Below are 17,983 nucleotides of genomic sequence, written 5' to 3'. Positions count from 1 at the left end.
AATTGTCATACGAGTAAAAGTAAAGATACCTTAATCGAAAAGGACTCAAGTAAATGTGAGTCACTCAGTAAAATCTTAAGTCTAAAAGTATTTGGTTTTAAATATCAAAAGTAGAATGTAATTGCTAAAATATGCTTAAGTATCAAAAGTTAAAGTATAAATGATTTCAAATTCCTTATATTAAGCAAACCAGACAGCACCATTTGTATTACTGATGAATAGACAGGGTCACGCTCCAACAATTTATAAATGAAGCATGTGTTTAGTGAGTCCACCATATCAGAGGCAGTAGGGATGACCAGCGATGTTCTCTTGATAAGTGTGGGAATTGGACCATTTTCCTGTTCTGCTAAGCATTCAAAATGTAACGAGTACTTTTGGGTGTCAGGGAAAATGTATGGAGTAAAAAGTACATCATTTTCTTACGGAATGTAGTGAAGTAAAAGTTGTCAAATATGAATAGTAATGTACAGATACCCCCAAAAAACGACTTAAGTAAAAATACTTGAAAGTACTACTTAAGTACCTAACACCACTCCACAATCCATGTCTCAAGGCTTAAATCCTTCTTTAACCTGTCTCCTCCCCTTCATCTACACTAATCGAAGTGGATTTAACAAGTGACATCAATAAGGGATCATAGCTTTCACCTAGATTCACTTGGTCAGTCTGTCATGGAAAGAGCAGGTGTCCTTAAATGTGTTGTACACTCAGTGTATGCTATATTTAACTTGCATTCATTTTGAGCGCAAAAATCACCGACATGTTTGAGTCTCACCTTAGAGGGGTCATAGTTTGTAGGCCAAACACTAGACCGTGAGAAGAACGATTTTTCGGGATGTCTCATGATCTGACAAACACCTCTGTGGCGCTGCTGCCACTTTTCACCGCAGCTGCGGAAGGCCGATTTTGGCGGATGCGGTGGATTGAGACGCAGCCCAAGCAAAAGGATATTTCTAGCTTAATTTTTATGTTTTTTTTTTTAAGCTAATTAGATTTGTGGGGCCGCAGAAACTGACTCAAGGGTTAGCACCTTTTTTGATAGGCCAACTACTGATGTTACTCTGCACCTCTGTTTTTCTCCTCACATAGTCTTGACCTCCTCCTAAAAGGTGAGGAGCCAAGTGACGTTTACTTGATATTTTGTGGAAAGTGGGTGGATATCTAATTCTTGCACCAGTCACTGTAAACCTCAAAGAACTTGAATCTTTACCAAGCAATTAACAATCCTGAACGATGACACCTATTCCAGTCAGAGTTAGGTGGGGGGGGGGACCTAATTGCAATCTTCACCATGATAACTACCAACTTTAGACAATTTAATGCGATAGGAGGGTGGATTTATTAGCAATAAATAAGTGTATGTAAAGCAGGCCATTTTATTTCTGTCAAGGAAACACTGGAGATGCAACATAACGACATATAGACAAACACAGAACTATATAAACATGTATTGAATCGGCCAACAGTCAATGTATAAACACTAGGGTTGTGCGGTATCCATATTTTCATATCGTCATACAGTCCTTCTCTCATCCCAGGAATTATAGTATTACCGCCTTAGTACACAAGGGGGCACTAAAACGATGCCCATTGTGCATCTATTACCAGAAGGCTAACAAAATTAGCACAAACTAAAAGCGAATTTCAATAGCAGCTGCTAGCTAAATATGCTAACGAGCACAAAGACAGGCAATCCAGCTCAAAGTTAAACAAGTATAGGTAGTAGCTACCGAATGTCTTTTTGTCAGTTTGGACATTTACGAGCAAATGTGAACGAGAGACATTGTGCAAATGAACAATGTTTTGAAGCATGCTTGTCATAAGGGAGTGGTATGTGTACAGCGGTGTCTATGTGGAGTCGCTAGGGCAACGGGTCTGCCTGCTTCGCTCGGATAAATAGGGGGCAGGAGTAGACTGACCGAGAAGGTAAAAAAAATAAACGCAAGGAAATCAAGATACCCATCCAAAGCTCTTTGTCTTCTCAAACACGGCAGAAAGCTAGCACTATACGATACCCTGCCCATTCACTTACTTAGCTAACTAACAAGATAAACCAAATGCACAGCTGGACTCACAAGCACTAGCTTTATCCCATTGTGCTACTTACAAACAAAAATGATTAGCTCAACTGTTCTGGGGAACTACGGTAAAGCTTCATAATGTGACAGGTGAAATTAAGAACACAATCTGCTTTATCTCCTAACATATTGCACAAGTTGACTGCAGGTATTAACTTAAAAGATATAAATATACAATAAATAGTTTTAACAGTATTGAAAAACAATCGTGGCTTTTTCCAAATACCCCGCTATACCGCCAAAGCACTGCGAGAAAGAGAAAAGAAAAAACAAACAAAAAAAGCATTACTACAAACCAAAATCACTGACCTTTGCTGTATGACAATCAAGCATGCTATCTGCCGCATACTACATTTCTCCATGATCGGAGTCAACGCATTCCTCATTCTTAAAGCCGGGGTTTCTTCTGCCATTAATCCTTGGGCGGGCTGCCTAAATGTTTTTTCAGGTTGCCTAAGTCCAAACAGTGAAAAATATTATTTGGGGGGGATAACTTTTTGGGCAATGTAAAAATGATTTCAGTATAAACTTAAACTACTAAAACTAGATAATGGACCTATATATTTTTTTATTTTTGCGAACTAACAATCACCTAAAGGAAATAAAAATGTAAACTATTAATTTAGCAGTATAGATTTAGTTTTAGAGCATAATAACACATTAGCCATGGCAAAATGCATAGCACTGTAGGAAATTAGCTTTAAAAAAAGGTAGACTCAGCTAAATGACAATGCCACAAGCAGCAGCGCAAATATCGCTCTCACAGTCATACACAGTATCTGCACATGTGCACGGGTTCGCTTCACTCTTACAACGTGGGCGCCACGGAACCAAAAGAGCGGAAATGTACCCACTATGCTGTTTACTTTCTGCATCTACGTCATATCACTAAGTCTACCTTTAAAACTGCAAAATTCTCTCAGCGGCATGGCAAAATGTAGAATTGCAGGAAATGTGCTTTAAACTGCAACATTTCTCAGCTGCATGGCAAAATGTGTAGAATTGCCAGAAATCAGCTTAAATGCAAAAAAAAAATCGGCTAGATGGGGGGGAGGCTCAAATTGGGGGGGAGGCTCAAATTCTCTGAAATTCAGCCACACCGACAGCCTGACCGTTCCCTTGCCACGCCCCCGGCCATGCCTACCACCTAAGCCTCTTTTTGATACAGAAAAACCCTGCTTAAAGACAAGCTGTTCAAACTACAGTACAATATTACGTATTTCTGTCTCTCTACATACTGTTCCAATCCAGACATTGCTTTGTGTCAATGTTGGTGCAAGCTACCTGCCACTGCTGATGAGAAACAAGTAACATTGAAAAGAGAGGAAAAGCATAGAGCAGCCTATCGTATACACACACTGATGTGTTTTGTATTTTTATTCTAAGAAAAGTTCATTGTTTTTTAGTTCACCACGTTATCTATACCCAATTTAACGAAAATCCATGAACTCAAAATACGATTTTTAGGAGGTATTTTCTATCTTCACAAATATTTTGTAATAAAACCAATGACTAAGTGGATTGATTTAACGTCTAAGTGAACATCTGTATCATCTATTTTGTTGACTCAACAATACATAGATCTGTCATTCTTGTTTTAGAGGAGAATTAGGCCTATACTGCTTAACACCGGACTATATAGTAAAGTAGCTGTGATGACGCTAGTCACAGACAGTACTGTACGTCAGTACCTTGCCAAATCATCACTGTGTGAAGACTTGTTCAGAAGATCATCTTTCTCATTGCCCAGTGTGGGTTAATGGCCATTCATAACCATTATTTCACCACATTCAGCAGCATGTAAACTAACAGGATCTCAATCACTTCAAATCGCCAAGTCCAGTCTAAATGTAGTTCTGAGAAATCGTCGTCCCCATAATTTTATGATCAGCATAGTGATATAACACGCACCTTTTAACCAAGTTGTTCCAGGGGTGGTTATTAGGCTAACTGTTTGGCCTTTGCAGCTTTTTACACTAAGCTAGTTGTTTTGCTGGCCGGAATCAGATGATGTAGACACCAAGTAGGATATAATGTTAACGTTCCTAATGTGCACAGAATTGGAACATGCTTAAAGATTTGAACTCCATGTCTAACAGACTGGTCATTTGGGAACATCCAGTTGGAGTGGATACAATTTGGAGGGTTTTGCCATTTTTCCCCCCCTGTGATTTGTAAAAGTGTTCTGTACAGTAAACATTTTTGAGGAAGTGCAACGATGAGAGCTGTGGATTTATTGATTGTTTTGTTAAAGAAACCAAACATTAAGAAATAAAAATGGTATTAAGTCTTCGTTGTGTGATTTCAGCCATGATGGTGAGGATGGATATTTCCCAATAATAACCTAGACTACCAGTATACAAAAAAAGCTTGATTAGTCATGTTCAGACACACGGAAGCAGATCCACAGCTGTAAAGTTTAGTTTCAAACCTATCTGGCACCAGTGAGCATGGAAATGGCACCATGCTGAAGGCTATTCAAAACCTGAAGGTGAGATGGGGGCATATGAGGTTACTAAGCCCCAGCTTAGTGCCTGAGGGAGCAGGAAATCTCCAGAGGGAACATCTGACATGTCTGCCAAATTACTCAATTCACACCCAAAATACATAACCTACAAAAGAGGGAATGGGAACAAATATTCTTTCACATGACAAGGGAATAATTGAGCACATCAGACAAGAGGTGCACCACACGAGTCCAGTCTCCTCCTTGCCAGAGGCTGTCTGGAATGCTGGATCATGGGGAGCACCTATCTGAGCGTTCATTTATCTGATTCGCATAGCAGCCAGTCACTTCAGCTCCAGTGGCTTGACAGGTGACAGTGATTGAGGTTGGAGGTACAGTGCTGGAGGAGTAGCTGGTGGATTGGCCCTTTGTTCTACAGCCACAACATTCTACCACTCCAGCCAATTGAGACCAATTAGTCTGAAATGGGCACAACAGTACATTGACGAACAACCACAGTGCACGCTGGTATGCAGCTTCTCACTAAATTGTTAGAAATAATGAATTAAGTTGTACCACACTGAGATGGCAAAAGAGAATGTTTACTTCCAAGTACGGTACAGTTGAAAAAAACATCCTGCAAAAACAAATCTCAGCCAGAAGATGGTGACAGTGCACCAACACAAATATCACATAACCCAGGGTCAAAAGGGAACCAGCCTCAGAAGCCACTCCTTCACCACAAAGTTCAAAAAGCTAACAAAACATAGACGTTATTATTGTGTTTTGGAAGGCTCTACAGCTGTCATACAGATAGGAACACTGTTTACCTTTCTAGTTGACATAAGCTACATCACATTTCCAGGAAAACAATCTGTGCCGCCAAGTCTGATATGAGAGGATCTATGGTGCCTACCTGTAGGTAGAGGGCCTGGTGCCCGGCCAGCGACTCCCCCAAGGGAACCACCACCTTCTCCAGGCTGCGCTGGTGGGAGTGGGCCTGGATGTCAGGGCTCTCTTCAGACCGCAGCTCAATGTGGGAGATCAGCAGGTTGGATATGACTTGCTGCACTGACTGCAGAGGAAGACAGTCCCGAGTGAGTTGATAGATTTCTAGGAGGTAGGTCATTTGGGTGATAATCCTACATAACGTGAATACTATTGAGGTGGAATATAATTTCTGTTCTCTTGTAAATGGTTGAAGTGGTACATCATTACATAATGTCAGTGCATAATGTCATGTTAGTCCATTTAATACCCTTTTGCAAGCATCATAAGGTCAAAATAATAGTGGTAAACATCCTCAGAGTGTTGTGGAAGAGGCTGTGCTGCTCACATTTGTGTCTCCACCTGGCGTGGCGCTGAGTGCCAGGATGCGAAACTGTTGAGTCTGGCTCCCCAACTGTCTCACCACCTGAGGAGAGAAGCAGTGATAACATCCCATTATTCCCACAATTTAACAGTCATTAGAGAATAGCTTTAAGGTGTCACAAAAACAATATCTGAGAAATAACATGGCGGTTTGATTGGGGGTATTTTTCTCACAAGGTCTCTCAAACGGGCACCTCTGCTGTTGATAATTATTGCTGCCATCACTAGCACATTAGAGGCTGCTGCCCTATATACATAGACTTGAAATCACTGGCCACTTTAATAAATGGAACACCAGTCACTTTAATAATTCATTTTGTCACCGGCTGGACAAGCCTATTACTTTTAATCATCTAATAAATTCTATCAATCAATCAATTCCTCTGGTGGTAACTGGAGCCAGTATCAGTTATAGAACAGTGGTGAAATAGCTTACCTCTGGTCTGTAATGGTCATTGACATAAATGGAAAGTTCAACACAAACGTCCTTAGTTAAAGCAGAAACATTCCCAGGTATGGTTTTAAGTGTTAGATACCTGGCAATAGGCATGATTCCCCAGTGCCTTGTGAGCCTCGTCAATCACCACACACTTGACGTGCAGCGCGGGGCAGGTAGCTCGAGACAGGTCGTTCACCAACACCTGGGGAGTGAGGAAGAAGACGCGCCTGGACCTCCACAGTTCCTGCCTCTGCTGAGCCTGCGTGCTCCCTGGTGGAAAAGGACTGGAAATGTCAGACAAGAGACGTTTTATAGCCTTGCCATGGCCCTGTTTAAACGCGTTTAAGGTACATGTGTGGCAACTTACCCGTCAACTCTGCCATGTGTGTCTGTGGAATACCCATCACTTTGTAGCACGCTTCTATTTGTTGTGCCACCAGCGGTTTCGTTGGTGCCATGAAAACGATCTTTCCAGATGGATACCATCGATAAAAGTTGTACATTACCACAGCAGCAATAAAAGTCTTGCCCAGGCCAGTGGGGAGGCATACCAGCGTATTCTGAAATAAAGCTGCCTCCGATATCTTTAGTTGGTAGTCCCTTATGGGATAGTTGGTGGGGTAGATCCATACCTTTGCAGAGGAGCTGTCAAGGCCAGGGAAGTCTTTGTAATATGTTGATCCACTTGAGCTCATCTGTGTGAGACAAGTGCTCTCAACATTTGTTGTGTGTTCACTATGTTGTCCAACGTTTCCATCAATTTGCAAAGACTTTTCCGCCTCATAAACAGCAACTACCATTAAATCATCATCATCTTCATCAGCAGCAGCAACCTCCTCGACATCTCTCACCTCGTTGTCAGCTGTGGACCCTTGATCAAATTCACCCCATAGCGTGTTACGGGGCGCCGGGGGCGGCAAAGTTATACCAGTCGCCCTCTTCTGAGTCTTGACTGAGGCTGCTGTGCTGCCCCTGCTGTTTTGGGTTGTTTTTCGTCGCCCGGAAGACTTCTTTACATTATTCGTTTGACTAACCTTTTGCGGAACAGATGCTCCCCACGTCTGGAACAAAGTCATTTGGTTCACACCACTCATTTTCGCGTGTGGCGTTGATTTTTAGCAAGAAGCCATGCGGCAACCCGACATCCAAATATGTTTGGACAGCGGTAGCGTTACAAAGTTTGCAAAAATAAGTACTTCCGGGGTCGCTCACATATTTTTCAAAATAAACACCAATAACGATATAACGCAGAAATGACTAATAATAGCTTTGAATATATTAGAAATATAGACGTGTTTCCAACTTATAAGGAGATGTTGATATATATTTTAAATTACACATTTCACGAAGGGACTTTTCATTTTCACTTGACGTGATTGTGACACCGGAAAAGGAACAAAAATCGGTTTATTTCCCGCGAACTTTGCCTCGTTACCATAGCAATGGAGGGAAGCGAGTGGATTTTCATACTTTTTCAGGTAAAAGCAACTAACTAGCTAACTAACTAACTAGCTGGCGTCTCCAAACAAAGAATGCTCGTTTGCTTACCCGTGTTGTCTTGCTACTATAGCTGCGTGCATGTTGCTTGAAAGCAGCTTCAAAGCTAACTTTAGCTAGTGTTGGCTGGCAGTGGGGAATGAGTGTGGGTGGGAGGCTTAAGTTACTAGCTAACGTTAAACGATGCGTTCTAGCTGCTAGCTAAATACAGTATTGTAGCTAACTACAGTCTCTGTTGAACAGGGTTGTATTCACTAAATGTATGTAGCTAGCTTTTTATGATAGTGTAGATTCCCTGTATTTGAATGTACTCTGCCAAACGGTCTGGACCTTTATGGCACAGTAGGAAAGTGTACTACAACATGCTCTGTAACATACAGTACAGTAGCTAATTGTTTGTTCATGCCCTAGCTGTACCCTTGCTCTAACGGTAGGTCGATTATCCCAAAAGCCTCCTTCATTTGATGGAAGTGTTTCATTGGGAATAGAGGCTTCTCCGGAGAGGTGGAATAATGTGGCCAGTGCCATTCTGTATACAACAGCCCCTGCCAATAGGTCTGGAGGGACCTTAATGGCAGAGGTGGTAATGTGCTCTCCCTGTTACTGAAGGGTTGTTGGCTCAAACCTAGCTCTAGTTGTCAATTGCTACACTACTACTAGCTAACAAGTTTAACCTCACCAGGTTTTGAAGCTAACACTTAACACAGTGGTCACCTCATCCCTTTCCCACAGGCACGCGCTCGTGGATATCTGATGAGAAAGGAGATCAACTGCGCACGTTCAGAGTTTGAGGACATTGTGAGAGATATCGATGGAGGAGTGAACCATTTAGATTGGAAGGGGAACATTATTGCCATTCCTCACTTCAAAGACGTAAGCATTTTAGGGTTTCAAATCGAATGTTATTGGATGTGTACACACATTTTGCAGATGTTATCGCGGGTGTAGCGAAACGCTTACAGTGCATTTGGAAAGTATTCAGGCCCCTTTACTTTTTCCACATTTAGTTAGTTTGGCTGGGTGGCCAGCTCTAGGAAGAGTCTTGGTAGTTCCAAACTTCTTCCATTTAAGAATGATGGAGGCCACTATGTTCTTGGGGATCTTCAATGCTGCAGACATGTTTTGGTACCCTTCCCCAGATCTGGGCCTCGACACAACTCTGTCTCAGCACTCTACAGACAATTCCTTAAACCTCATGGCTTGGTTTTTTCTCTGACATGCACTGTCAACTGTGGGACCTTCTATAGACAGGTGTGTGACTTTCCAAATCATGTCCAATCAATTGAATTGACCACAGGTGGACTCCAGTCAAGTTGTAGAAACATCTCAAGGATGATCAATGGAAACAGAATGCACCGTTCGGGTCTCATAGCAAAGGGTCAGAATACTTATGTAAATAAGATATTTCAGTGTTTTATTTGTAATATATGTCTAAACCTGATTATGCTTTGTTTTTGTGTGTAGATTGATGAGATTTTGTCTTTTTATATAATCCATTCTAGAATAAGGCTGTAACGTAACAAAATGTGGAAAAAGTCAAGGGGTCTGAATACCTTCCGAATGCACTGTATCTTCAACAGTGCAGTAATGACTAACAATACACAAACAAACAAACAAAAGCAACTTAGAAATATTAGAATGAGCAATGTCAGTCTGGAATATAAATACACTACCGGTCAAAAGTTTTAGAACGCCTACTCATTCAAGGGTTTTTCTTTATTATTACTATTTTCTACATTGTAGAATAATAGGGAATATATCAAAACTTTGACATAACACATATGGAATCATGTAGTAAACAAAAAGTGTATTTGAGATTCTTCAAAGTAGCCACCCTTTGCCTTGATGACAGCTTTGCACACTCTTGGAATTAACTCAACCAGCTTCATGAGGAATGCTTTTCTAACAGTCTTGAAGGAGTTCCCACATATGCTGAGCACTTGTTGGCTGCTTTTCCTTCACTCTGCGGTCCAACTCATCCCAAACTATTTCAATTGGGTTGAGGTTGGTGATTGTGCAGGCCAGGTAATCTGATGCAGCACTCCATCACTCGTCTTCTTGGTCAAATAGCCCTTACACAGCCTGGAGGTGTATTGGGTCATTGTCCTGTTGAAAAACAAAGGATAGTTCCACTTAGCTCAAACCGGATGGGATGGCGTATTGCTGCAGAATGCTGTGGTAGCCATTCTAGTTAAGTGAGCCTTGAATTCTAAATAAATCACAGAGAGTGTCACCAGCAAAGCACCCCCACACCTCCTCCATCATGCTTTGCGGTGGGAACCACATATGCTGAGATCATCCGTTCACCTACTCTGTGTCTCAAAGGTACGGTTGTTGGAACCAAACATCTCAAATTTGACTCATCAGACCAGAAATGAGCGCTTGATGGTTTTTACGACTGCACTTTCAAAGTTCTTGAAATGTTCCTGATTGACTGACCTTCATGTCTTAAAGTAATTTCTCTTTGCTTATTTGAGTTCTTGCTATAATATGGACGTGCTCTTTTACAAAATAGGGCTTTCTTCTGTATACACCCCCCCACCCCACCACCACCACCTTATCACAACACAACTGATTGGCTCAAATGCATTAAGAACAAAAGAAATTACACAAATTAATTTCAATAGGATCCCTGATATAATGTAAATGTTATACTCTCCCTCAGTGACATGAATAAGTATATTACATATTCTCAGAACCCAACAGTCCCCCCTCTTGAACAATAGCTGTTCAACTTATTTAAACTTGGAAATGAAGTTGGAAGTTTACATACACCTAAACCAAATACATTTAAACTCAGTTTTTCACAATTCCTGACATTTAATCCGAGTAAAAATTGCCTGTCTTAGGTCAGTTAGGATTACCACTTTATTTTAAGAATGTGAAATGTCAGAATAATAGTAGAGAATGATTTATTTCAGCTTTTATTTCTTTCATCACATTCCCAGTGGGTCAGAAGTTTACATACACTCAATTAGTATTTGGAAGCATTGCCTTTAAATTGTTTAACTTGGGTCAAATGTTTCGGCTAGCCTTCCACAAGCTTGCCACAATAAGTTGGATGAATTTTTGGCCCATTCCTCCTGACAGAGCTGGTATAACTGAGTCAGGTTTGTAGGCCTCCTTGCCCGCACACGATTTTTCAGTTCTGCCGACAAATTGTCTATAGGATTGAGGTCAAGGCTTTGCGATGGCCACTCCTATACCTTGACTTTGTTGTCCTTAAGCCATTTTGCCACAACTTTGGAAGTATGCTTAGGGTCATTGTCCATTCGGAAGACCCATTTGCGACCAAGCTTTAACTTCTTGACTGATGTCTTGAGATGTTGCTTCAATATATCCACATAATTTTCCTCTCTCATGATGCCATCTATTTTGTGAGGTGCACCAGTCCCTCCTGCAGCAAAGCACCCCCACAACATGATGCTGCCACCCCCGTGCTTCATGGTTGGGATGGTGTTCTTCGGCTTGCAAGCCTCCCCCTTTTTCCTCCAAACATAACGATGGTCATTATGACCAAACAGTTCTATTTTTGTTTCATCAGACCAGAGGACATTTCTCCAAAAAGTACGATCTTTGTCCCCATGTGCAGTTGCAAACGGTAGTCTGGCTTTTTTATGGTGGTTTTGAAGCAGTGGCTTCCTCCTTGCTGAGCGGCCTTTCAGGTTATGTTGATTATAGGACTCGTTTTAGATGTCCTAGCTTGCCAAAACTATAGTTTGTTGACAAGGAATGTGTGGAGTGGTTGAAAAACTAGTTTTAATGACTCCAACCTAAGTGTCTGTAAACTTCCGACTTCAACTGTACCTTCCTCCTGCAGATTACCATTATCTTCTGGTGAAGCCCTAAGCACTCAATATTTCAATAGGATCCCTGATATAATGTAAACGTTATAAATTACCCTCTCTCCCTCAGTGACATGACTAAGTATATATCATATTCTCAGAACCCAACAAGGCAAAGGGTGGCGATTTGAAGAATCAAATATAAAATATATTTTGATTTGTTCAACACTGTTTTGGTTACTACATGATTCCATATGTGTTATTTCATAGGTTTGATGTCTTCACTATTATTCTACAATGTAGAAAATAGTCAAATTAGAGATAAACCCTTGAATGAGTAGGTGTTCTAAAACTTTTAACCGGTAGTGTATATGATGGTGTGTGTGTGTGTATAGACATTATGGAGTGACAGTATATGAATAGAAAAGGTGTGTACAGCAGTAGTTATATAGGTTGAGCCTTCACTAGAATACAGTGTATATACATGTGAAGTGGGTAAAACAATATATAAACACGATTAAAGTGACCAGTGTTCAATGACTATGTACATAGGGCAGCAGTCTCTAAGGTGCAGGGCTGAGTACCGGATGGTACTAAAGTTCAGGGCCGGGTACTAGGTGGAGGCCGGCTAGTGGTGACTATTTAACAGTCTGATGGCCTGGAAATAGAAGCTGTTTTTCAACCTCTCGACCCCAGCTTTGATGCACCTGTACTGTCTCCACCTTCTGGTAGCGTGGTGAACAAACCGTGGCTAGGGTGGTTGAGATCCTTGATGAGTTTGCCATTCTGTCGAAGACCGTAAGTTCTGCCTGTCATTTTCTGCACAGTTTGTGTATCTAACAAATGTTATTGTACTCTACCATACAGGATGGCCCATCTGGTATCTTCACCAAAAAACATGCGGAAGAAGCACCAGACAGGGGAAGCCATCCTCTGGAGCAGCCAGGGGAGAGAGAAGGGGCACAGCTTATGTCTGATAGGCTAGAACCGGAGAGAGATGACCCCTACAGCCATGGACAGGCATCCATCTCCAGGGGCTCACCCAGTCCTTCTTCTTGTCCACCTGGGGGTGAGGGGGAGACTGAGAGCAGTCAGGGGGAGCAGCTGGATGGAGGAGGCATGCTGGAGAGCACAGGGGATACGACCACTGTCTGGAGCAGTCTGGGTCGAGATGTGAGCTATGGTTGTTTTGAGAAAGGTAAGGTGGGTCAAATAAAAGTTTAGTGTGTGTGAATCCAAATATGCTTGTTTTTAGAGACTTTATACTCATTGTTTTTAGGGCATGTAAGTTAATGACTTGCTCTGAACGTGTCTGCCTTTTCCCAGGTTCCCAGCGGTGGCGTAGTCTGGCCCAGGACGAGCCCCATACCCCCGAAGCCTTGCAGCTACACAGGAACAATCTGGCCATGGAGATGCTATGGCTTCAACAAGCTATTGCCAGCCGTAAAAAAGTGAAAGCCGTTTTCTCAAATTTTATGTCATTTGTCGCATTGTTTTCATTGATTGTGTTGAAGAATAAGACCAATATTCAATGCAAGGTTAACAATTGCATTATCTTTCTCTTCTCTCTCTCAGTACCTGTCACTGAAAGAGAGACTGAATATTTCCTAATGGCAGAGGACCAAGGAGAGGCTGTTTCTCTAAACTGGACAATGATCTGAAGGACTGAATCTTTCCCCATGTTGATAAATGAAATTATGTTAACGATACATAAATAATCATATACCAAATAAATTAATCTAGCTATCCCACAGTGGGAGGGGTATAATTAAATGTATAATTTTTTGGGGGGGGGTATTTATTCAAGATGTGTTTGAGTGGCACAGAGTGAATGTTTGGGGGAAACATATTATGAATAATGTTTATGTGTGTAACTATCCATTGATGACGTGGTCAAATAATATATTCAAGCTATGTTTTTTAACAATAATACTTATGTTGTTGCTGTCAGTGCTATATGTGATGTCGCTTCACGTCACTGCTATTGTCTTCATCGTTCCATATAACTATGGTGATCTCCGTTGTTTTCAAATAAGATATGGGAGAGATTCAAGGGAATTCCTGCTGCCTTTAGTTTATCTCAGGTGATCCACGCAAGCTCGTATTTCCCATTGAGACCACATACTCAATACAATCATTAAAGTGCAGTTATACAGTTCAACATACTGTCCTTGTTTGTGGGGATATCGACAACACCAAAGCTGCTTTCTTGACAGCCCATACAAGGTCAAGCAAGGGAGAATGTTTGAAATGGATGAATGGAAAAGGTATTCCAACTCCCTCAAGTCAACTCCCAGAGCCTAACCTATTGTAGAGGGGTTATCCCTGAGCTTTAAGTACTGTTTCCGTTGTACATACTACAGAACTAGCATTAGGCTTCACTTGTGAATTTGACCATGTCAATTTCCACAGGCTTTGTATGTTTTTTTTTGTGTTTTTTTTAAGATGATGCATAGGTTTATGGTTTCTTATTTATTCAGCTTACAACACTGTCCCCTTGCTCTCTGACTATTGCTCCTGCACTCTCCCTCTTGTCGTTCGTTGCTGCTGATGGTTTTGCCCACAAAGCCAGTCATTGCTGGCCCTGCTGCCATGGCAACCAGGAAATACTCACAGCCGCCAGAGATGTGTGTGTGTGAGAGAGAGAGCAGCGGGAGAGTCCAGAGCTGTGATAGACCACCACACAGAACACAACAACAGAAGAGGGTCTCACCTTCTAATTCAAACATTTCGACACTCTTCTAGCCTTCTAAGGTTTGAGTATATGAGAGGTGGTGTGTTAGACCCCGAGCAGATGGGGACAAAGACAGCATCTGGTGAAATGGCTTCTAGTGGGTCAGCAACTCTCCTGCCTCCGGTCAAGAGCGTGATGGTCTACATGAACGGTGACTCCTACTCTGGCAGGAGGTTCGTGGTCAACCATCGACAGGTGGCCACCATGGAGGCATTCCTCAATGTCGTGACCCACTGCATCCAGGCTCCACTAGCCGTGAGGACCCTGTACACCCCCGTCAGTGTCAGGGAGCTGCATGACCTCCAGACCGGGGCCGAGTACGTAGCTGCAGTCTTTGAGAGGTTCAAGAAGCTGGAGTGAGCAGTAGTCTACCAGGCAGAATTATGAATTCTCTAGAAATTGTCTTAATTCTACCCCTGTATGTTCCATGGCATCGGTCCATTTATTCATGTCTACCATGTATGTCTACCATGACGTGTGTAAATGTCTAGCTCCAGTAGGTTACATTATTTTGTCCAAATGAACGTTTCCTATGAGATGTATGCATTGTGTGCCTAATACACATGAAGCTAGTAATCTATTATGCAAATATTTTATACAGACATGGGTCAAGCGTTCTATGTCTCATTGACGTTGGTGATGACGTGTGAACCCTCCATACAGTTATTTGACCACAGGGTTGAAGACGCAGCCTGTACCCAGAGAAGGAGCTCAGGTAAGGTTCAGTATGGTTTTCTGTGTGTGGCGGCTCTCTGCCGGGTCCATTACTCGTTAGTCCATGCCTAAACCATCTCGGACTCGCCACTGGAACGCTCCGAGGGGGATGGTCACACTAGCACACCCACTCAAATCAGGTGGATCAGAACCGGTACCAAGACAAATATGAAAATAAGCACCATAACATCAAAACATCAATGTTCTGTGCTGTATTCAAGCTGTCACCCAGTGTCTTAGGTAATTGTTGGCCCATTTCAATAGCTCTCTCTCTCTATCATCAGATACATTCATATATCAAAGGAGGATAGATCTTGTCTTGATGAGGTAATATTATGCAAGGACTCTCGGACGTGTCACGGATGCTTGTCATACAAGGCCATTTCAAGCGCAGCATCTCAATAGGGTTAGGGTTATATGTTTTCCGCACAATGGAAAGTGCTTGCTTTTTATTCAGTCCAATTGGTTGGATAGCAAGATATGAATGTATTTAATTTTCAGCTGTGGAGTGTGTGTACTGCTTTGGAGCAATATCGTACTCCTAAAAATAATATAAATCTCCATTATCTGACTGGGACCAGAAAGGCCACCATAACTTGCCCGTCAGTATTCTTTCTCTACACCACTGAGTTAATATGAAGCAGTAGAAAGGCAATTGTGTGACACTTGGGTTGGCACAGATGTTGTTTTGCCACTGTGTTATCAGGGCTCTGAACATGCCTGGGAAGGCCTGATACACAGCCTACAGATGTAGGATCTTAGTTTGAGCCAGTTTGCCACAGCAGGTAAATAATCCTGCAGCAACAGGAAATGTGAATTAGCATGTGGATTATAATTCATGGCCATTTTTATTGGGGTTAATACATTTTTCATTAGGGCAAATCAAGTCTGAATTTTCAAAGTGGAAATTACAAACCTTTAAAAACCCAGCAAACTTTTTAAAACAAGTTTGCATTTCCTGCTGTGCTGCAACAAAAGAGTCATCAAATTAAGATCCTACATCTGTACGCAGCCCCTCACTGGCAGCCCCCATGCCTACCGCTCGGTTTAAATACAACGTTGCATAGTACCACATCAAAGTGGAAACACTGTAGAAACATTATTATCTGTCTATGGCTAGGTTTAGTTTGAAGTATTGATTTATTGTTATATTATGTGGTCAGAAACAATGAGTGATATTAACAGGGCTTGCCTCAATAGCCTCTGGACCTAATAGTAAGGTCAGTGGCCGTTTTGTGGACGGAGTGGCTATATTGTTAGTTATTCATTCAAGTGGGGCACTCAATCTGTCTATGTAGATGTGTTATTGGCCAGGATGATGATGTGTGTTGCCATGGACACTGCCCTATGACTGAAGGGTGCGTGGCCATAAGTGATAACCGCTTATTGTGAAATGTCTGTGGGTGAATGTTCTGTAATTAATACAATTGGTATTTGACATTTGAGTCATTTAGCAGATGCTCTGATCCAGAGCAACCTACACAAGCAATTAGAATTAAGTGCCTTGCTCAAAAGGCACAGACTGATTTTTCACCTAGTCGTCTTGAGATTTGAACCAACAACCTTTCAGTTACTGGCCCAACGCTCTTAACCACCTGGTGTCAAATCATATCAAATGGGATAGTTGCTATATTAATGATTGTTTATCAAATTGTATTATTTGGCATTCACTGCTCAGAGGAGGTTGTATTTCTGCCTTGTCTTTTTTTCTGACTCACAAATCTATCTAGAACTACAGTGCTGTAGTTTATTTGTAAAGTATTCTGTTATCTTTTTGTCCTAGGCAATATTACTCCACAGAGCGAATGTGTCAGCAAAATGGAGAAAGTATATTCCTCTACCCTGTATCGTAAAGTGAGTTTCCCTATTAACCGTCTCACTGCGCACGGCTCCAGTGTGTAAATTGGCCTTCTCTGTGATTAGACCGAGGATCTGATCCAGGTCTCGCTGCCCGGTCCTGGGAATGATGAACCGGAATGGGAAGCAGAGGAGATCTTCATTGTGGAAAACACTTTCGAGGAACGCACACAAATAAGTTGCATGTTTCTATATGCAATGTTTGTACTATTTGAGATTATGAATGGTCAGACACAAACGCACACACACACCACACATACTCATACAGGCACGCATAGAAACACACTGAGACTGATCACATAGGACAACACAGCTGTCACACCCTCACAGCATGTTTGACCTATTACAGGTAATGGCAGTCTAATGACCTAATGGTACACAGATGACAGTCTCTCCAGGGCAGGCTCCAGGCATAAGCGACATAAGCGGTCGCCAGGGGGCCCACGACCCCAAAAAATAGGAACTCAGTCAGGGTCTCAACTTACTGTTAAGAGTTAGAATAGTAGAATACACAAGGTGGAATTTCAGAACTTGGTTCTGCTTCAGCAGGTCTTCTTTTGTTATGTCAGTCACTGACCGTCAGTTAATTAGCTATGTCAGCTAACAATTAGCAATGTCAGCTAAGTAAAACAAAAAAATGTCTCTCTGCCCCATGGCAAAATGAGTAGAAATGCATGAAATGTGTTATAAAAAATTGCCTAACTTCTCTCCGCCCGATGGCAAAATGTGTAGAATTGCATAAATTAAAACTGCAACATTTCTCTACTCCCCATGGCAAAATGGGTAGAATTGCAGGAAATTAAGTTTACAATTTAGATTTTTTGTTGTTGCCGCCAACCAAATCTCACTTAGGGCCCCCGAAAGGCTAGAGGCTCTCTGACCCCATTAGTGACCCCCTGACCGTTGACCCTGCTACCTCTTAGGCTGTGCACTCTAGAGGGTGTGACCGTGTCCAGCGCAGATGAGCTGGAGAGTGGCCAGTACTATGTGGCAGTGGGAGCAGAGAGGTTCAAGAAGCTTCCCTATGTGGAGCTGTCGGTTCCTAAAGCCACTGAGATG

The 17,983-nt window shown here is 42.0% G+C and overlaps 2 protein-coding genes across 2 annotated transcripts in view; one reads left to right on the top strand and one right to left on the bottom strand.

Moving 5' to 3' along the window:
* fancm (FA complementation group M) overlaps positions 1-7,496 on the bottom strand; it is a 72,201-nt gene extending 64,705 nt beyond the window's left edge. Inside the window, exons 1-4 of the mRNA XM_038967657.1 lie at positions 6,705-7,496; positions 6,435-6,607; positions 5,864-5,941; positions 5,444-5,602 (exon numbers count right to left, since the gene is read on the bottom strand). Of these exons, the coding sequence (XP_038823585.1) occupies positions 5,444-5,602; positions 5,864-5,941; positions 6,435-6,607; positions 6,705-7,431 (1,137 nt within the window). The 5' untranslated portion in view covers positions 7,432-7,496. The remainder of the gene's footprint in view (positions 1-5,443; positions 5,603-5,863; positions 5,942-6,434; positions 6,608-6,704) is intronic.
* Positions 7,497-7,763: 267 nt separating this feature from the next.
* Positions 7,764-13,280, top strand: iqcc (IQ motif containing C). The gene is made up of 4 exons (XM_038967367.1): positions 7,764-7,815; positions 8,567-8,707; positions 12,487-12,817; positions 12,946-13,280. The coding sequence occupies exons 1-4, from the start codon at positions 7,780-7,782 to the stop codon at positions 13,278-13,280; spliced, it is 843 nt and encodes a 280-aa protein (XP_038823295.1). The 5' UTR covers positions 7,764-7,779.
* Positions 13,281-17,983: the final 4,703 nt, after the last annotated feature.

Source organism: Salvelinus namaycush, chromosome 28, assembly GCF_016432855.1.
Source record: "Salvelinus namaycush isolate Seneca chromosome 28, SaNama_1.0, whole genome shotgun sequence".
Lineage (NCBI taxonomy): Eukaryota > Metazoa > Chordata > Actinopteri > Salmoniformes > Salmonidae > Salvelinus > Salvelinus namaycush.
The sequence above is the reverse complement of the archived record's forward strand: the minus strand, read 5'-3'. Positions and strand labels throughout refer to the sequence as shown.

Excerpts from the sequence above, each read along its gene's own strand:
- iqcc (XM_038967367.1), top strand. The coding sequence starts at position 7,780 with ATGGAGGGAAGCGAGTGGATTTTCATACTTTTTCAG. Across the intron at positions 7,816-8,566 it reads GGATTTTCATACTTTTTCAG|GCACGCGCTCGTGGATATCT; the intron begins GTAAAAGCAACT and ends CCTTTCCCACAG. Across the intron at positions 12,818-12,945 it reads CTATGGTTGTTTTGAGAAAG|GTTCCCAGCGGTGGCGTAGT; the intron begins GTAAGGTGGGTC and ends GCCTTTTCCCAG.